We start from the raw sequence: 22,391 nt of genomic DNA on the forward strand, positions 1-22,391 counted from the left end.
AACATTGAACAGTGTTTAACATTTATATTTTTACGTTTAATTAAAGCTTAATCTTTTTTGTTATATAATATGTAAATATTAAATAAGAAAGATATATTCTTCCTTAATTGTAATGTTGGATGTGATTTCCTTATATACAATTGAGTATTACATGTCAACATGTTATGCTCATAATGCTTGTTGACAGTTGCGTCGTTAGGTCGGGTGTTAATTTATTACTAATGATATTTATCTATACTCAGTTGTTAATACAGCTGGATGTAGCATCCTTTTTTTCTTTAGTTTGCATGTTGAAGTCAATGTGCCACCCCCCCCCCCCCCACTCCCTTCCTTGTCGAAATCGTCATTATGTACTTAAAATGCTGTTTTAGCTCAAATAAACCATTCATTAAACTGGCAAAAATTTTTTTTATTCTGTTTATCTTGCAGTTTTGGTTTTGTTGGCGTCACCACCTGAATGGTGTCAGCCGGAGCTATCCGCCCCCGCCTGGCTACGCCTCTACTCGCTGACTCCCATTTCAGTTTGCTGCTTAGGGGTCATCCATGAATGACGTCACACTTTATTTTTTACGATTTTTACCTCCCCTCCGTCACACGTCGTCACAAAAAGCCAGACCCCCCCCCCCCTAAAATGACGTCACACCTCAGCCTACAACCCCCCCCCCCCCCTCAAAATTGCTTTTGAATTTTTCTTAAAATATCGATATTTTTCAAAATTTTGTCAGAACTCTGTCAACATAGAGTATTTGTTTAATTTCTGTTACAATTTATTAAAACGGTTTTTCTAAAACGCGAAAGAACGGCTAAAGCTCGTTTTCTAACATTGCTTTTTTATAATGAAAAAAAGTGACGTTACATCATCTAACCCCCCCCCCCTCCCCCTCATCACACACCGTCATAAAATTACGGACCCCCTCTCTCCCTAGAGTGTGACGTCATTTACGGACGACCCCCTTATTTTCTGGGTTTGCTTCCCTAGCCTTTGTCCAACCAAGAACAAACTACAATGCAGCAGTTGCTTTATTTTGGAATTTTCTCATCTGCCTCATGAGCCTCATCTACCCGGGGGTTTGAACTCACGACTTTTTGGTTTAGCTACCATGCGCTTTACCGACTCGACCACGCGATTCTTATCTGCTTTAGAGTACTTCTTTGGGAACACGCAAGAATCACATTATGTAGCAGTAACAATGTGGTGTATCTCACGATGGGAGTGTCACTGAGCACGCACACGGCCGCCACTGTCCTCGGCGAGTTGTAGGACGCGCGAGTTACCGGTGGTATTTTGGGACCGAGGAAAAAAAAACCCTCCGAGTTTTTTATTTAACTCGCTCACTCTCTAGGCGAGATCGGCCTCTCTGTGAGGGAACCCAGTCCTCCCAGCGTCCTAGCTCGCGCTGTGCGTGTGTGTGTGTGTTCAGTGACGTCATGTAGGACACCTTCGGATAAACATTTTGGGTTTTCTGTGCGGGGTGGTGTTGTGTTTTTTTTTTTAGAAAATGTGTGCGAGTTGGATTTAGCATACCGCGAAACGTTCCGATGTGATTTAGGAGAAGCTTTTCGTTTCTGATGGTGATTTCGGCGTTAGGATGTATTAGCTGGAAAGCTGTTTTAGAACTAACCAATGGAGCTCAGTCGACGATGTGTTTTTTTTCCTTAGCCAATTTTCTATAGGCCTTATTGGATTCAATGATAGGTCCTCTTGGAGTAAAGCCTAGCTCTGCATTTAACATCGTTGAATTGTAAGTTGGGTTAGATTTTTGTTTATTAATTATCAAATTAAATTTATTAAGGGTTACAAGCTGGATATGGTTTAGATTAGGGTTTCATAGTTTCGGGGTCGACTCAGTATTCTCAAATTTGACGCATCCACATAATGAGCAGATTCCGTCTTCGTTGCGGATCTTGGCGTACGCTCAAGAAGACTCGCATAATGGAACCAGAATTAGCTAGCCCGGCATCGGGAAAAAAAAATAGTTCATTATATTTTAATACCATCCGTATTTGCGCGATACAAATCCCCCCTCCCCCCACACTACAACCGCTCGCTCACCCACCCGCCACTGTGCTGTGTGGATGTTCGATCCGACCAAACTATTGATAAAGGCGTCAGGAGAAGGGAACCCTTCGAGATACTGATCGATAAACGTCGCTGGTTCAACCGCCTTGCCTCCCCTTGGTCGGCCGAGTTCAGGCAAATCGATAGGCAGAATGTGATTAACTTTTTCTAGCAGGCTACACACGCGGACACGCTCTTACACACACACGGACACGCTCTTACACACACGGACACGCTCTTACACACACGGACACGCTCTTACACACACGGACACGCTCTTACACACACGGACACGCTCTTACACACACGGACACGCTCTTACACGCTCTTACACACACGGACACGCTCTTACACGCTCTTACACACACGGACACGCTCTTACACACATGGACACGCAAACACAGACACACTCTTACACACACAGGCTACACACACGGACACGCTCTTACACACACACGGACACGCTCTTACACACACACGGACACGCTCTTACACACACACGGACACGCTCTTACACACACACGGACACGCTCTTACACACACGGACACGCTCTTACACGCTCTTACACGCTCTTACACGCTCTTACACGCTCTTACACACACAGACACGCTCTTACACACAGACACGCTCTTACACACACGGACACGCTCTTACACACACACGGACACGCTCTTACACACACACACGGACACGCTCTTACATGCTCTTACACACACAGGCACGCTCTTAAACGCTCTTACACACACGGACACGCTCTTATACACACAGACACGCTCTTACACACACAGACACGCTCTTACACACACAGACAGACACGCTCTTACACACTGACACGCTCTTACACACACAGACACGCTCTTACACACACAGACACGCTCTGACACACATAGACACGCTCTTACACATACAGACAGACACGCTCTTACACGCTCTTACACACAGACACGCTCTTACACACACACAGACACGCTCTTACACACACAGACAGACACGCTCTTACACACACGGAAACACTCTTACACACCCTTACACACCCTTACACACACAGACACGCTCTTACACGCTCTTGCACACAGACACTCTCTTACACACAGACACGCTCTTACACACCAAGACAGACTCTTACACACTCAGACACGCTCTTACTGTTCTCGTTTTGAGCGGGTAAAATACAATGTATAAATCAAATGTCCGTGTATAGCATGTAAAATAAATGTATAAAGTAAATATCCGCGTCTTTAGCTGGTAGAATACATCGTATCAAGGAAATGTCCGATTCTTTATGTAGTAAAATACAATGAATAAAACAAATGACCACTTCTTAAGTTAGTAAAATAAAGTGAAAAACGTAAATCTCTCAATTTGCTTGTAAAATACAATGCTTAGCAAATATTCGATTCTTTACGTGATAAAATATAACGAATAACGTTAATTTCCCCTTAGCTGGTAAAATACATTAAAAACCGCAAATATCCGCTTCTTATGTGGTAAATAATGTCGAATACATTATGTAAATGGCTATTTCTCATACGCTGTAAAATATAAAAGCACATCAAAAGTCCGACTTCATTAGGTAGTGAAATACAATCTATATAACTCATGCTTATTTGTGTGAAAAAACACCCTTAAGAAAAACAAATATATAATTTTCGAAAAAATCCAATAGCCCTTTTCTATAAAAGACAAAATCGTTTGAAAGATTTCTGATTATTATCTAATAAAAATACGATAAACTAACACACATTTATCTGATGTGTTTCAAAAAAAGCTAAATATATTACAAATATTAGCTGTAGTTAAACTAATTTAGGATATACTATTGTGGAAAAAATTAAAAAGATGAAGCTAATAAAAATGTCACATAAAGAAATGATAACATCACAAATGGCCTATTCATTTTACCAAGGGGTCACCCATGAACGACGCCACGTTTTACCCCACTTGCCAATCGTCACACACCGTCACACATCGTCACACGTCGTAACAAAAAACGGACACCCTCTAAAACGACGTCACACTTCAGCCTACAAAGCCTTTTAACTCAACATTGTAGGAATTCTAACATTACTTCTTAAAATACCAAAGTGTGTCGCCCCCCCCATACATATCGTCACTTGTGTCCGACCTCCCGACCCCCCCCCCCCCACCCCCTGTGAGTGTGGCATCGTTTATGGACAATTCACAGGAATCAATACGGGCCTGAGACACCGTCAATAAATTAAGGAAACATTTGGGTAGTTTCCCTTCTAGTAACAAGTATGAAAAAGGGAAACGTAAGGGCCCGTAACCATTCTAATTGTGTTTGTTTTTCATTGAAATTAAAAACTGCAATCCAAAGGTAAAAAAATGTAGGCAAAAATTCGCATTTAGATTCAGTTTAAGCAGACTTTAAATTCAGCTCAATGTTTTTGCCTTTTAATACATATATATATTTATTCGCTATAGTTATAAGTATTGCAAAAAGCTGTAAGTATCTGTATTTACTCATTCTACGTATTTGTGTTAAATTAATTAACGAATGATTGGCAACCGCTTTGTTTGTTATAACATTATTTTTAAACATTACACCTTTAAACAAAAAAACATTAAATAACGTGTTTTATAAAAATCTTCCATCATCGACTTTTATAAAACTTTTCAAGCTTGCTGACACTTTAGGTAATGAACATTTACACGTTTTTTATTTAGAAAATTTTTGTTTATAAAAAAAAAAATACAAATATTCAAAATGTCTGACTTGCTAAAATAGCCAGAATGTTAAATTCCGAATTTACTACAATGCCCAGTTGGTAAAAATGCCATATTTATATCAATGAATGCCCAATTTTTATATGCCCAGTTTGTTGAAATGACTATTTAGCTAAAAAGCCTAATTTGATAAAAAAAACTTATTTATTAAAATGCCTAATTGTTAAAATGTCTTATTTATTAAAATGCCTGATTTCTTAAATTTCCCAATTTGATAATTTGTTAAAATTACCAATTTGCTAAAAAAGCTTATTTGTTAAATTTCCCAATTTATTAAAATTTCAAATTTGTTAAAATGCCTAATTTGTTAAAATGCCTACTTTCTTAAAATTCCCATTTTGTTAACATTCCCAATTTCTTACAATGCATACTTTGTTAAAAAAACTTCCAATTTGTTAAAATTCCCAATTTGTTAAATCGCCTACTTTCTTAAAATTCCCAATTTGTTAATATTCCCAATTTGTTAAAATTCCCAATTTATTCAAATGCCTACTTTCTTTAAATTCCCACTTGGTTCAAATGCCTACTTCCTTTAAATTCCCAATTGGTTCAAATGCCTACTTTCTTTATATTCCCATTTGGTTCAAATGCCTACTTTGTCGCCCAGGTACCCCAGCATCAGACATGAGGCGGAGGTCTAAGTTGAAAGCTGGGCACGTAGCAATGAACAATCTACCCCACTACTCGCCACCAAGCCTTTCCAACTCCGTGAAAAAATATTCTCTTTGGATTCTTAAAGGATTGTGGATTACCAGTGGATAACTCATCGTGGATATATTTTTTATGGATAACTAAACGAAACCGGAAGTCATTTTTTTTCCTCTCTGTCGCAGGAGAGTAGAAAAAAAAAATTTGATCGTCTGCCAGGCGGACGCAGGAGGATTCGATCCCCTTCTCTGAGGAGAAGTGGAACGACCGAACCGGCACCATTGCTAGCACAATGACCTCCCGGCGCCCCTCCCTCCCTCCCATGCCTGACCTCAGCCACCTGACGGAGGACGAGAGGAAGGTCATTGAGGACGTCCTGCGGCGCCAGAGGGAGGAGGAGGAGAAAGAGCATGAGGTCATCAGGTCAGTGAACTCATTTTTTTTCACGTTCAGTAGGTCAGGTCGCGAATCTAGGTCAAAGGTCATCGGGAAAGGGGGGAGGTAAACAGGTCGTGATGCAACCTGATGCCAAACGTAAAGCTACACCCGGGTGTCATTAATTAAAATCAATTAATTGAAACATTCATTAAGGGAAACTACTGTCACTACTACAAACGTAGTTTTACAAATGTAGCTTCAACGTTGTAGGTCAAAGTAGTACGGTCGTCAAGTATGTTAGTAGTTATATATACACACATATATATATATATATATATATATATATATATATATATATATATATATATATATATATATATATATATATATATATATATATATATATATATATGTACCTTAATACCTGTGTATATATGTGTGCAGTCTGCGATTTGAGCATGTTGAAATGCTGTGAAGTATATTTATGTCCACATTTTTTTGTATACTACAAAACGTAGTTTACCATTGATTGTTGACCAATTTTAGTGTGACAGAAAATGTTTGTCGACAACACTTTGGTCATTTGACCACCTTTAACATGAAAACCCCCCCTCACCCAATTAACACCATTATCTTTACACCCTGCTAGGCTATAGGTTAACTACCCACGTTATGATACGCATCAGCTAAACCTGAGGGGGGTGGGGGTCGATTTCAGCGTAGATCAGTGTCATAGGGACCTCTCGGGAGGGTTGTAAACAATACAGGCTGAGTCATAGGTCAAGAGGTCATCTGTCCACCTCACGAGGCTAATTCCCTTCTGCGCGTGACGGAATCGCGCGTAATACGTCGCGGGGTGGAGATGACGTCACAAATCACGTGATGGTAGTAGGGTCAATCACGGAGGGTGGATGCTTTGGGGGAGGGGGGGGGGGGAGTTAAAAAACAACCGGAAGTTGTGGGTGTAAAAACATGAATGCAATAATGACCAGTCGAAATAGAAGAAATATAAAGTACGCGACATAATTAACACATTCAATAAAAAAAATCCACACATTTCAGCTCTATATTTGAATGACATTGTTACGACCCCAAGTGAACTTTACCTGGGTTTGGTCCCATCGAGGAGGGCCAGGTAATTAAAATGAAATGCTTAGGCATGTTAATGCACTGGCCAGCACAGGCCGTGAGAACCTTTGGGCCGTGACGGCCACACCGGATTGGTTACCACGCTGTGGGCGATGCATACCTGGTGTCTTGGGGTCCGAGCTATTAACGTGGCCAAGAACTCGTGATTTACGGTTGGGAAAACCTTCCAGATCGCACAGGGCCGAGATGGACGGTCATGTCCTGACCTGACCTGACCTAGGGGTCAGGCTCGATTAACAAGGTTCCCACACTAGCGAGGGACGACTTGAGTACTTTAGGAGGGTAGACCGGAGACTAGGGGGACTCTCTCGACAGACACTCGGGACACACACACGGAGACGGACGGACGTCTCGGATAGCTAGGTTTAGAGGAGACAGACATGGGATCGTCTCTGTGAGCTAGTGGAAAGCCACGACATGTTTTAGACTTAGGCTAGGCTAGACGGTTAGGGACAAGTAGGGTAGTCGTACTAAGTACTTTAGTTGTTGTAGATAGTTGTGTATTTTTCCTATTGTGTTCCATGTGGTGGCGGGTTAATGTTAGATGTTGTATTTTGTGGCGAATAAATAGAGATTACTGAAGTTGGCATTTATTTATTTTTATTTTTCTTTTTCTTGTTTACGATCCCCTGACTAGTTCGAAAGGATTAGAGAAGAGGGTGCGTAACAATTGGCGGCTAGAGTCCGGGATAGGACAGACAACGAGTTGAATAGTTTCTTTTGATGCCATTTTCAGTTGGGGGCTCACGAGCTTGTGTTTTAGTTTTAAGTTTTATGAGTAGTGAGATAAAGTTGTTCACGGAATCAGGAGAGTTTTCCAAACATTGAGTAAGTAGCGAGCTTATCACCTTTGTATTGACACTGAGTTTATTTTGCTTGATTGTTATGTTGGTCCAGTAGAGCTGGAATTTTTATTTTTATTCAGTATAGCTGGAGGGATTAATGCCCAGTATACTTGAATGTTTTGTTTGGTCCAGTGGAACTGGAGTGTTCGGGTTTATTCAGTACAGCTGGAGGGTCATTCCCAGGTACGTGAATAAATTCGTAATTTTTGTTTGGTTTGCTCAGTATAGCTGGAGGGTCAATTCCCAGTATACGTGAGTTAATCGTTTGTGGTCCAGTATAACTGGATATTTAGTTTGGTTGGCCCAGTATAGCTGGTGTCTACCTGTTTCAAGTGTCAAAGGTGATAGCCCTACTTTTAATGTTTAAGTTAAAGTGTTTGTTGTAAGCCACATTTTCTTAGTTAACCGCCACCATTTAGCTGGATAAGTTTTGTAAGTGTGAATCATGGACGTAATGAGTTTTATTGAGTGTCCAACTCTAGAAGTTTTAGACAGGTTTTGTCGCTTAGAGTTGTTGACTCTAGTTGAGGAGCTAGGACTAGAGGTTGATGTGTCGGATAGAGATAGAGTTCTACGAGATCATATTTGTGTTGAGTTAGTGAATACAGGTAGATTAGAGGAGGAGTGTCTAGACTCGATAGAATATTATGAGATCGGACGTATTAGGGTTGAAGAAATTGAGAGAAAGTTTCAAGCTAAGTTGTTAGAGATCGCGAGAGAAAAAGAGGAGAAGTTGTTAGAGATCAGGAGGGATATATTCATGTCAGAATCTTGGAAGGAAATTAACATTAAAAGTTTAGAGAAACTGTTCGGACATGAAGTTAAACTATTAGAGATCAGGAGGGAACGGGATTTACTTAGGCTATGGGAGGAGGCGCAGCTTAGTGGGTTGTTTGACTTTCCAGAATCTGTCTCTGTTTTCTCTCAGGCTAGTGTAGTAGTTTCCGAGGATCGGTATAGAGATGAAGATAGTTTGTTGTCTGATAGAGTAGGTAGTGAGTTTTGTCAGTCTCAGACTAAGGCTGCCACTAGCTTTGGCTCAGTCCCTGAAGTCGACTCTAACCTAGCAGAATCAGCACAAACGTCAAAACGTGCTGATAGCTTACGAGTCGAGAGTTGTGTGCCGACAAGTACTGAAGGCAGTCAGCAAGTTATTGGTTTAGATAAAATCACGGCGACCACTCTAATGTTGACCAGTCATGAAAAGGGGCTGTCAATATCTGACCCAGTGGATACAACCACCGATGATATCACGGCGACCACTCTGTTATTGGCCAGTCATGAAAAGGGGCTGTCAATATCTGACCCAGTGGATACAACCACCGATGATATAACGGCAACCACTCTGATGTTGACCAGTCATGAAAAGGGGCAGTCAATATCAGAACCAGTGGTTACAACCACCGCTGAAATCACGGTAACCACCGAGAGAGTGAATACCCATGAGAACAGGCTGTCCTCGTCTGAACCTGAACCAGTAACTGTATCTGATCAAGACCTTACTACTTGTGGTCTTGAAGGCGTCATGACCTTAACTGGAGGTCATGTGAATGGTGACCCACATCTTCAATTAGATGAGTCAATGAATCTTTTGCCAGTATCAGTAATGGACGGAATCGTTACCCATTGTCTTGGAGGCGAGCCTAACACGGGCTGTCCTCCCATGATCCCAGCAGTATTTGATTTCTCCCCGACCAAGTCCAGCAACCTGGAGGCCATGACCTCACCTGGAGGTCACGTGGATGGTGTTCTACACCCAGAGATCGTGGAGACGGTGAATCTTTTGTCAACGTCGGTGACAAGCGTAGTTGTTACCTCTTGTTTAGGAGTTGAGCCTAACTCAGGCTTCCCTCCCCTTATCACGGAGGTGATTTATTGTTCTCTGACCGACCCGGTCAAGACCAACCACCTGGAGACGGTGACCTCAGCGGGACACGCTACTTCCTTCAACCGAGGGTGCGTACAAGCGAGCGCACACCCCATTGCTTTCAGGGAGACGCAGCGTGTAATCGTTCCCTCTTTGTGTGACTCGGTGTTCAGGATTAACATCGTGTCAAAACATGGCATTCCTGCAAGCAGTCCTGTGAAACCACGCCTTATGTGCGAGTTGTTGTTGTTGTGGACGGACAATAACTCCGTCACTAAAATTGTGCTGCGCCGGTATAAAGTTCGGCTTAAGTTTTATGTTTACGGACTCATGATGACCCGCAAGACGGAAAACTAATTTGTGTTTCAAACCTATTAGAACTGTTCCCAAGATAGACTGTTTCATATTTTCCCAGGATGCAAGTGTTCTAATCAAAATGAACTATTTTCAGGCTTAAAGAATGTACCCTTTTACATGTCTTGTTTGAAAAAAAAAATTTGTTATTGATGTTTTACATGATGATGAATTCGTGACAGTTTTTAATTGTATTGACAGGTTTTGTTGACTGATGACGTAACTATCAGTAAAACGAAGACTGTTGGTTTCAGCATTGAGATTATTTGCGACAGTGACATATGTGTTGCAGATTTGCGGTTTTAATTACTTTGATGTCTATGTTTGATGACATTGTGTTTGGGGTATTTAGTCAAACTTGTTATTGTGACTAAATCATCCACGTTTCTTATCTTTTTAGTAATGATTATGTTAAATGGATTTAGTCCCATTTAGGTTTATTCTGGGACTTTTGAGGAATTGTGAGATTGGTATGGTTGTCTAGTAAGAGATGTTCAATTAATTCACCATGTGGTGGCGAATTAATTTCTTGAAGGGTGGGGGTGTTACGACCCCAAGTGAACTTTACCTGGGTTTGGTCCCATCGAGGAGGGCCAGGTAATTAAAATGAAATGCTTAGGCATGTTAATGCACTGGCCAGCACAGGCCGTGAGAACCTTTGGGCCGTGACGGCCACACCGGATTGGTTACCACGCTGTGGGCGATGCATACCTGGTGTCTTGGGGTCCGAGCTATTAACGTGGCCAAGAACTCGTGATTTACGGTTGGGAAAACCTTCCAGATCGCACAGGGCCGAGATGGACGGTCATGTCCTGACCTGACCTGACCTAGGGGTCAGGCTCGATTAACAAGGTTCCCACACTAGCGAGGGACGACTTGAGTACTTTAGGAGGGTAGACCGGAGACTAGGGGGACTCTCTCGACAGACACTCGGGACACACACACGGAGACGGACGGACGTCTCGGATAGCTAGGTTTAGAGGAGACAGACATGGGGTCGTCTCTGTGAGCTAGTGGAAAGCCACGACATGTTTTAGACTTAGGCTAGGCTAGACGGTTAGGGACAAGTAGGGTAGTCGTACTAAGTACTTTAGTTGTTGTAGATAGTTGTGTATTTTTCCTATTGTGTTCCATGTGGTGGCGGGTTAATGTTAGATGTTGTATTTTGTGGCGAATAAATAGAGATTACTGAAGTTGGCATTTATTTATTTTTATTTTTCTTTTTCTTGTTTACGATCCCCTGACTAGTTCGAAAGGATTAGAGAAGGGGGTACGTAACAACATGTTTAAACGAAATTAATAAAGACATTATAGTCTAATAAATTACGCACTAAAACCGTTATAATAAAAATTTAAGTGCAGTAAAAATGAGAAAATCAACACAAACATTAATTTTATAATCTGTAATAGAAACGATCTGATCGCTAAAAATAGATTAAAGTGATAACAAAACTGAGTTAGAAGGCACATTCCCAAACAGACAGACATACGGAAGTTATAAACAGAATACAGTCTAGGTGTTAAGGCTATAAGACCATTGGCTAAATAGAGGTCCTGGTCACATTGAGGCTGTAAGACTATTGGCTAAATAGAGGTCCTGGTCTATAGCAGGTCACATTAAGGCTATAAGACCATTGGCTAAATAGAGGTCCTGGTCACATTGAGGCTGTAAGACTATTGGCTAAATAGAGGTCAGGTCACATTGAGACTGTAAGACCATTGGCTAAATAGAGGTCATGGTCTATAGCAGGTCACATTAAGGCTATAAGACCATTGGCTAAATAGAAGTCATTGTCACATTAAGGCTATAAGACCATTGGCTAAATAGAAGTCATGGTCACATTAAGGCTATAAGACCATTGGCTAAATAGAGGTCATGGTCACATTAAGGCTATAAGACCATTGACTAAATAGAAGTCATGGTCACATTAAGGCTATAAGACCATTGGCTAAATAGAGGTCCTGGTCAAATTGAGGCTGTAAAACCATTGGCTAAATAGAGGTCCTGGTCTATAGCAGGTCACATTGAGGTTGTAAGACCATTGGTTAAATGGAGGTCAAGGTCACATTGAGGCTCTAAGACCATTGGCTCAATAGAGAACCTGGTCTAAAGAAGGTCACATATTTTACCGTTTGGGCCCAAGAGACATTGCGACAGATGAAGTAGAGTTCAGCTGTTTCAATGACCTCGTAGTGCATGAGGACATCACCATGCCCAGCTGCTTTATTTTGACTAACGGAAGTCAGGTACTCATCAGAGCTGAGCTGACCCAGGGGATTCCTACAAACTCCAGCCCAAAACGAGGATACTTTTATTAACATTTTGTGTGTGTTTATTTTGACAATATCTCAAGGACTTCATTTTAGTTTCTGTTGTAAAGTTGTCTTTTTTTCGAAGTTCTCTCGACAATTTCTTATGTACATTGAGCTCCTCTTGTAGTACGTGGTTTTGTTTTCTCTGAAGAAATCAGCTGTTCACATATATGGTTCTACTGTTTTACAAACCAACACAACACAACAAACGTAACCCCCCCCCCCCCCCCCCCCCCACCCTTCCTATTTGTGGTTTCCATCAGGATCGATACCAGTGAATACTCGTACTCGCGCCAGTCAGCTGGTCCGGCAACAGCCCGGCCATCTATTGTTGCGGCGCGGCCGTCCATTTTTCGGACCACAGCTGTTTGGGGGGGGGGGGGGGGGTCAGGGCGCGCAGCTGTCGTCTAGGCTCACAACGGTAACTCAAGGGGGGGGGGGTCACGTGACGGGAACACGTGAGCTAAAGTTGTTGAACATTAGAGGAGGTTGAGTGGGCATATCAGGGGCATAAGACGGCATTTTGAGTTAGAGTTTGATGTTATTTTACATTTTCTGACATGTCTGTACCCCCCCCCCCCTCCCACACTCACACCCCTGATAGTACAAGATAACACAGTGTAAGCCATCCCGTCCCCCACCGTCATGTAAAATATCTGCCCGACCCCGAAAGGGAAAGGGGTCTTTGTCTGAGAACTGTCAGTTGTCATTTTACAGCTTTCGCTTCTCATACAGGAAATATTAGTTGTCATCCGGGAACCATTAGTTGTCATCTACAGCTGTCATCTATGTGGAAACTATCAGCTGTCATTTACAACTGTCATTTGTCATCTAGAAACGATCAGCTGTCATTTACAACTGTCATCTATGTGGAGGCTATCTGCTGTCATTTGCAACTGTCATTTGTCATTTGGGAACGATCAGTTGTCATTTACAACTGTCATTTGTCATCTGGGAACCATCTGCTGTCATCTACGGCGGTCATATGTCATCCATGTGGAAACTATCAACTGTTATATTGAAACCAACTGAAAACGAAAACTGCGTGTTTCTTTTGGGGCACGTTTGGTCACCTGGGAAATATTAGCCCTCGTCTACTGTGTTTCTTCCAGACTTTTTTTCTCCGGGGGGGGGGGGGGGGAAATGGGGGACTTGATACCATCGGCTTTCCGGGTGGGGGGGGGGGGGGGCGGACATTGGTAAAAGTATATGACCTATATAAATTCCATTTCGTTCGGGTGGATGTGGGGGGGGGGGGGGGGGGGGGTGGTGGGGGGGGGGGTGTTGGGGGGGGGGGGGGGCGGAATCTTCCCGAAGAGAATGCCTGTAAGAAATTGCTCGTCTGTTATCTGTAAGTTCACAGTGCTCTATGTGAAATGACACTTAAAATTGTGCACCTACTACTTCTGAGAAAAACTTCCGGTTATAGAAGAAAACAAAAAGAGGAAAGGATAGTGTACTCAGTGCGTATATCGTGTACCATCCTCATCAGGCCAGTGCTAAAATGGAACCCTCAATTCGAGCTGAAAATAACCATCTAAAACACAAGGCCACAAGAACTTAGATTAGAAAACTTCAAGATTGGTCAAAATAGTAATAGGTTAGACGAACGGAGCTTTGAAGAGAGTTGTAGTTGGCGATGGTATTCCAGAGAACTCTGGAGAGCTGTCATTTGAGAACAAAATAAACCCTAACACCAGATAAAAGAAACAGTACCATAACACCGGATAAAAGAACCCTAACACTGGATGAAAGAACAGGTACTCTAACAGTGGATGAAAGAACAGGTACTCTAACAGTGGATGAAAGAACAGGTACTCTAACACTGGATGAAAGAACAGGTACTCTAACAGTGGATGAAAGAACAGGTACTCTAACAGTGGATGAAAGAACAGGTACTCTAACACTGGATGAAAGAACAGGTACTCTAACAGTGGATGAAAGAACAGGTACTCTAACACTGGATGAAAGAACAGGTACTCTAACACTGGATGAAAGAACAGGTACTCTAACAGTGGATGAAAGAACAGGTAGTCTAACACTGGATGAAAGAACAGGTACTCTAACAGTGGATGAAAGAACAGGTACTCTAACAGTGGATGAAAGAACAGGTACTCTAACAGTGGATGAAAGAACAGGTACTCTAACACTGGATGAAAGAACAGGTACTCTAACACTGGATGAAAGAACAGGTACTCTAACAGTGGATGAAAGAACAGGTACTCTAACAGTGGATGAAAGAACAGGTACTCTAACAGTGGATGAAAGAACAGGTACCCTAACTCTGGATAAAAGAACCGGTACCCTAACACCGGATAAAAGAAACGGTACCCTAACTCCGGATAAAAGAACCCTAACACCAGATAAAAGAACCCTAACACCGGATAAAAGAACCCTAACACCAGATAAAAGAACCCTAACACCGGATAAAAGAACCGGTACCCTAACACCGGATAAAAGAACCCTAACACTGGATAAAAGAACCGGAACCCTAACACCGGTTAAAAGAACCAGTACCCTAACACCAGATAAAAGAACTGGTACCCAAACACCAGATAAAAGAACCGGTACTCTAACACCGGATAAAAGAACCCTAACACCGGATAAAAGAACCGGAACCCTAACACCGGTTAAAAGAACCAGTACCCTAACACCAGATAAAAGAACCCTAACACCGGATAAAAGAACCCTAACACTGGATAAAAGAACCCTAACACCAGATAAAAGAACCCTAACACCGGATAAAAGAACCGGTACCCTAACACCGGATAAAAGAACCCTAACACCGGGTAAAAGAACCCTAACACCAGATAAAAGAACCCTAACACCAGATAAAAGAACCGGTACCTTAACACCGGATAAAAGAACCGGTACCCTAACACCGGATAAAAGAACCCTAACACCGGATAAAAGAACCGGTACCCTAACACCGGATAAAAGAACCCTAACACCGGATAAAAGAACCGGTACCCTAACACCGGATAAAAGAACCCTAACACCGGATAAAAGAACCAGTACCCTAACACCGGATAAAAGAACCCTAACACCGGATAAAAGAACCCTAACACCGGATAAAAGAACCAGTACCCTAACACCGGATAAAAGAACCCTAACACCGGGTAAAAGAACCCTAACACCGGATAAAAGAACCCTAACACCAGATAAAAGAACCCTAACACTGGATAAAAGAACCGGTACCCTAACACCGGATAAAAGAACCCTAACACCAGATAAAAGAACCCTAACACAGGATAAAAGAACCCTAACACCGGATAAAAGTACCCTAACACCAGATAAAAGAACCATAACACTGGATAAAAGAACCCTAACACCGGACAAAAGAACCCTAACACTGGATAAAAGAACTGGAACTCTAACACCGGATAAAAGAACTGGTACCCTAACACCGGATAAAAGAACCCTAAAACCGGATAAAAGAACCGGTACCCTAACACCGGATAAAAGAACCCTAACGCCGGATAAAAGAACCGGTACCCTAACACCAGATAAAAGAACCCTAACACCGGATAAAAGAACCCTAACACCGGATAAAAGAACCCTAACACCGGATAAAAGAACCGGTACCCTAACACCAGATAAAAGAACCCTAACACCGGATAAAAGAACCCTAACACCGGATAAAAGAACCCTAACACCGGATAAAAGAACCCTAACACCGGATAAAAGAACCCTAACACCGGATAAAAGAACCGGTACCCTAACACAGGATAAAAGAACCCTAACACTGGATAAAAGAACCCTAACACTGGATAAAAGAACCCTAACACTGGATAAAAGAACCCTAACACTGGATAAAAGAACCCTAACACTGGATAAAAGAACCGGTACCCTAACACCGGATAAAAGAACCCTAACACCGGATAAAAGAACCGGTACCCTAACACCGGATAAAAGAACCCTAACACCGGATAAAAGAACCGGTACCCTAACACCGGATAAAAGAACCCTAACACCGGATAAAAGAACCGGTACCCTAACACCGGATAAAAGAACCCTAACACCGGATAAAAGAACCCTAACACCGGATAAAAGAACCGGTACACTAACACCGGATAAAAGAACCGGTACACAAACACCGGATAAAAGAACCGGTACCCTAACACCGGATAAAAGAACCCTAACACCGGATAAAAGAACCGGTACCCTAACACCGGATAAAAGAACCCTAACACCGGATATAAGAACCCGTACCCTAACACCGGATAAAAGAACCGGTACCCTACACGCAGCAACAGTTCCAGCCTGCTGGTGCCTGTGGAGACTGCTGCTATCGATCTATGGCCTCGTGACGAGATGTGTGGCGCTAGAGACCATTCATCGATTCTGGCATTGACTCCAAAATCTCCCCCGCCCCTTCCCCCAACACGCTCTAGTATTTTTCTTCCATCCTCCTTCACTCTCCCTCCCCCGGGCCTCTCTCCTTCAGTTGTGTCCATGCCCCACATTTATCTTTGGCGAGTCCGCTGTGACATGCCCGTGTAGTATGTCCCATGGTTCTGTTCCGTTCTGTCATTTAGGCCCATTCTCTAGGCAATACGGCTCCTGTTCTTTAAGTCCTACTGCTCCTGTGTTCTTTAGCCCCTACTGCTCCTGTACTTTAAGTCTTACTGCCTGCTCCTGTGTTCTTTAGGCCCTACTGCTCCTGTTCTTTAGGCCCTACTGCTCCTGTTCTTTAGGCCCTACTGCTCTTGTGTTCTTTAGGCCCTACTGCTCCTGTGTTCTTTAGGCCCTACTGCTCCTGTGTTCTTTAAGTCCTAAAGCTCTTGTGTTCTTTAGCCCCTACTGCTCCTGTGTTCTATAGGCCATGCTGCTCGTGTGTTCTTTAGGCCCTACTGCTCCTGTGTTCTTTAGGTCCTACTGCTCCTGTGTTCTTTAGGCCCTACTGCTCCTGTGTTCTTTAGGCCATGCTGCTCCTGTGTTCTTTAGGCCCTACTGCTCCTGTGTTCTTTAGGCCATGCTGCTCCTGTGTTCTTTAGTCCCTACTGCTCCTGTTCTTTAGACCCCACTGCTCCCGTGTTCTTTAGACCCTACTGCTCCTGTGTTCTTTAGGCCCAACTGCTCCTGTTCTTTAGGCCCTACTGCTCCTGTGTTCTTTAGCCCCTACTGCTCCTGTGTTCTTTAGCCCCTACTGCTCCTGTGTTGTTTAGGCCCTACTGCTCGTGTGTTCTTTAGTCCCTACTGCTCCTGTGTTCTTTAGGCCCTACTGCTCCTGTGTTCTTTAGACCCTACTGCTCCTGTGTTCTTTAGTCCCTACTGCTCCTGTGTTCTTTAGGCCCTACTGCTCCTGTGTTCTTTAGGCCCTACTGCTCCTGTGTTCTTTAGGCCCTACTGCTCCTGTGTTCTTTAGACCCTACTGCTCCTGTGTTCTTTAGTCCCTACTGCTCCTGTGTTCTTTAGGCCTTACTGCTCCTGTGTTCTTTAGTTTCTACTGCTCTTGTGTTCTTTAGTCCCTACTGCTCCTGTGTTCTTTAAGTCCTACTGCTCCTGTGTTCTTTAGTCCCTACTGCTCCTGTGTTCTTTAGGTCCTACTGCTCCTGTGTTCTTTAGGTCCTACTGCTCCTGTGTTCTTTAGCCCCTACTGCTCATGTGTTCTTTAAGTTCTACTGCTCTTGTGTTCTTTAGCCCTACTGCTCCAATGTTCTTTAGGCCCTACTGCTCCTGTGTTCTTTAGTCCCTACTGCTCCTGTGTTCTTTAGGCCTTACTGCTCCTGTGTTCTTTAGTTTCTACTGCTCTTGTGTTCTTTAGTCCCTACTGCTCCTGTGTTCTTTAAGTCCTACTGCTCCTGTGTTCTTTAGTCCCTACTGCTCCTGTGTTCTTTAGGTCCTACTGCTCCTGTGTTCTTTAGGTCCTACTGCTCCTGTGTTCTTTAGCCCCTACTGCTCATGTGTTCTTTAAGTTCTACTGCTCTTGTGTTCTTTAGCCCTACTGCTCCAATGTTCTTTAGCCCATACTGCTCCAGGGTTCTTTAGCCCATACTGCTCCTGTGTTCTTTAGTCCTACTGCTCCTGTGTTCTTTAGTCCTACTGCTCGTGTGTTCTTTAGTCCCTACTGCTCCTGTGTTCTTTAGGCCCTACTGCTCCTGTGTTCTTTAGGTCCTACTGCTCCTGTGTTCTTTAGTCCTACTGCTCGTGTGTTCTTTAGTCCCTACTGCTCCTGTGTTCTTTAGGCCCTACTGCTCCTGTGTTCTTTAGGTCCTACTGCTCCTGTGTTCTTTAGGTCCTACTTCTCCTGTGTTCTTTACGCCCTACTGCTCCTGTGTTCTTTAGGCCCTACTGCTCCTGTGTTATTAAGGTCCTACTGCTCCTGTGTTCTTTAGGTCCTACTGCTCCTGTGTTCTTTACGCCCTACTGCTCCTGTGTTCTTTAGGCCCTACTGCTCCTGTGTTCTATAGGTCCTACTGCTCGTGTGTTCTTTAGGCCCTACTGCTCCTGTGTTCTTTAGCTCCTACTGCTCCTGTGTTCTTTAGACCCTACTGCTCCTGTGTTCTTTAAGTCAAACTTTAAGTCCTACGGCTCGTGTGTAAGTCATACTGCTCCTGTGTTCTTTAGCCCCTACTGCTCCTGTGTTCTTTAGCCCCTACTGCTCCTACGTTCTTTAGACCCTACTGCTCCTGTGTTCTTTAGGTCCTACTGCTCCTGTGTTCTTTAGGCCCTACTGCTCCTGTGTTCTTTAGGCCCTACTGCTCCTGTGTTCTTTAGGTCCTACTGCTCCTGTGTTCTTTAGGCCCTACTGCTCCTGTGTTCTTTAGGCCCTACTGCTCGTGTGTTCTTTAGGTCCTACTGCTCCTGTGTTCTTTAGGCCCTACTGCTCCTGTTCTTTAGGCCCTACTGCTCCTGTGTTCTTTACTCCCTACTGCTCCTGTGTTCTTTAAACCCTACTGCTCTTGTGTTCTTTACTCCCTACTGCTCCTGTGTTCTTTAGACCCTACTGCTCGTGTGTTCTTTAGGTCCTACTGCTCCTGTGTTCTTTAGGCCCTACTGCTCCTGTTCTTTAGGCCCTACTGCTCCTGTGTTCTTTACTCCCTACTGCTCCTGTGTTCTTTAAACCCTACTGCTCTTGTGTTCTTTAGACCCTACTGCTCGCTTGTTCTTTAGACCCTACTGCTCCTGTGTTCTTTAGGTCCTACTGCTCCTGTGTTCTTAAGGCCATACTGCTCATATATATATATATATATATATATATATATATATATATATATATATATATATATATATATATATATATATATATATATATATATACATATATATCTCTTTACTTATATTTATTTATTTATCACAGCAAACTCAAGTATTTCAGCACGCAAATAGTCGGGGGTAAACCACACATTATTGTGATGTTGAAATTTGAAATACAAACCAGTTGGTCGTATCGTGTGAAAAAATAATTGTTTCGTAAAGTGTATGTTAATTTATTAAAACAATTTTTTGTGTGCGATGGAAAACGCATATTGCTGCTCCCGATAATCGATAGGATTAGACTAGCTCCAGCGTTATTGTGTGTTCCAGCAATAATTTAGGCGACATTTCCAGGTTACATGTTCAGGCGACATGTTACAGCAACATGTTCAGACTACATGTTCAGACTACATGTTAAGGCTACATACTCCAGCAACATGTTCAGGCTACATGTTCAGGCTACACGCTCCAGCAACATGTTTAGGGTACATGTTCAGACTACATGTTTAGGCTACATGTTTAGGCTACATGTTTAGGCTACATGTTCCAGCAACATGTTCCAGCAACATGTTATAGCAACATATTCAGACTACATTTTCAGGCTTAGTAAAAGATTTTAGTTTATCGACCTACTTCTAAAAGATGATCAACATGTTTTGGTTAAAGTATCATTTTAGTTCGTTGGGTCGCAATTATCGTTGTCTTTAGGCTTTAGATTTGATTAACGCTGGCTAGATCCTCATCTGTCCGTCTTTCCCTAAGCAGACCTTGCCTGTTACTGAATATATATATATATATATATATATATATATATATATATATATATATATATATATATATATATATATATATATATTACCCTAAGCAGACCTTGACCGATGCTCAAACCAAAATAACATAATCCTAGTTTTTGAACCCGGGCAGCCATCTTGGAACCGCCATACGTTTGACGGCCTATGACAGGTTAGATTGACATGTCATTTCGTCATCAGTTTTTTGTGCTTTGCTGAAGGGGAAAACCCGCTAAGGTGTACACTCTTCAAGCACGCGACAAACAACGCACGTGCATGCGGATGTTTACCTGGTTGCCGTGGATGAGGGGCATTACATAATTACTAGACATACTGTGACGTCACGAGGGGGGAGAGGGGACCATCTTATATTAGGTCGTGACAGTGAGCTCTTAGGTGACCGAAAGGGTAGTCTCTTATTGAGGCTTAGGTTATTGTGTGTTTGGACGTTTGTAACCACCCCCTCAATGGAATATATATATATATATATATATATATATATATATATATATATATATATATATATATATATATATATATATATATATATATATATATGATCGAGCCTGCTACATAGTAGGACCAAACCGCTGATTGTAAAACTGTGAGAGACAATTTTAGCTCCAATTAAATGAATGAGATTTTCTTTCTACGTTATTTTTGAATACGTTTATGTCATTACTTACCCCCACAGCACCCCCCCCCCCCCACCCAACTCCGTGATGGTGAGTGTTGTTTTTTTTAAAAAAACTGATTCCCCCCCCCCCCCCCCCTCAACCAACCATGTAGATTCTAAAAGCACCTACCCTTCCATCGCTGTACCATTAAATCCCCCCCCCCCCTTGTTTCCACTCACCTATTTGTCTTTGTCTATTCTTCAACAATACAATGTACGAATTACTGACTTCCCATAAGGCTTAAACCTCTGCTTAAAGAAAAAAAAAAAACAGCAAAAAAAAAAAAAAATCCGGGTATACCGCTGTCTGACGTCATCCTTGTTCCGTGACCGCGGTGAGTTCAACCACAACTCGACCCCCGCCCGGGTGAGCAGGACGTAAATAGTGGCCGAGTGCTCACACGGTGTCAAGAAAACTGGTCTCGCTCTGCAGCTATAAATAGAGCTATACAGGGAGGGAGGGATGGGGGATATCGGATTTATTGACTAGGGTGGAGTAGTGGGGCGCAATATTTGTTGACTAGGGTGGAGTATTGGGGCGCAATATTTGTTGACTAGGGTGGAGTATTGAGGCGCAATATTTGTTGACTAGGGTGTAGTATTGGGGCGCAATATTTGTTGACTAGGGTGGAGTATTGGGGCGCAATATTTGTTGACTAGGGTGTAGTATTGGGGCGCAATATTTGTTGACATTAGAGTATTGAGGCGCAATATTTCTTTACTGTGTGGGAGTAGAGGCGCAAAAAGACCGACTCGTGTGGACTGAATGAAAGAGTGAGTCGAGTATTTGTGTGTGAGAAAAGTGTGCGTGAGACACACTGTGGTGAAACAACTCTATTTGTGCGGGAGGGGATAAATGGTGTTATGATTTTAATTGACTTGTTTGCTCCAATATGTGCAGTAATTGGTTGGTCTAAGTTGACACGTGACATTTTGCTAGATGTGATTTGAGGCAAGTTTGTTGAGGTTTTGCAACCTGAAACATCTAGTTAAGTTTTAGACAACTGCGCAGCGTTGCTCCCCCCTCCTTTCCACCCCTACAAAACCTTGATTTTACATTGTAGTTGGGGTAATTATTCTTATATGTGGTGGGTTCGTGGTTATGCACCTAACCATGTTTATCACATTTACTATTAACACCTCTCCTTAAAGCCGCTCTCCACACCCATCTTACTGACCAAAACCCTCCATCTCTGTACAAAAAACTAAAATTCCACGAGGGCAAGTGAAGTAGAGTTTACCTGATTCTGTGACCTCGGCATAAGAAGGGATAATGTGGTCAGCACAATGCCCAGCCGCCTTTACTTTCCCTAACGTGAGTCAAGTACCCATTAGAGCTGGGTGGACTCAATCAAGTCACTA

General features: G+C 42.7%; 1 protein-coding gene across 1 annotated transcript in view; it reads left to right on the forward strand.

Moving 5' to 3' along the window:
* The first annotated feature begins 1,354 nt into the window (after positions 1 to 1,354).
* The window catches only part of LOC131943710 (regulating synaptic membrane exocytosis protein 2), a 75,986-nt gene continuing 54,949 nt past the window's right edge, over positions 1,355 to 22,391 (forward strand). Inside the window, exons 1-2 of the mRNA XM_059303924.1 lie at positions 1,355 to 1,742; positions 5,416 to 5,879. Coding sequence (XP_059159907.1) covers positions 5,749 to 5,879 — 131 coding nt within the window. The 5' untranslated portion in view covers positions 1,355 to 1,742; positions 5,416 to 5,748. The remainder of the gene's footprint in view (positions 1,743 to 5,415; positions 5,880 to 22,391) is intronic.

The sequence above is a fragment of the Physella acuta genome, unplaced genomic scaffold (genome assembly GCF_028476545.2).
Source record: "Physella acuta isolate Inbredline_101_S28 unplaced genomic scaffold, ASM2847654v3 ptg000465l, whole genome shotgun sequence".
NCBI classification, from domain to species: Eukaryota; Metazoa; Mollusca; class Gastropoda; family Physidae; genus Physella; species Physella acuta.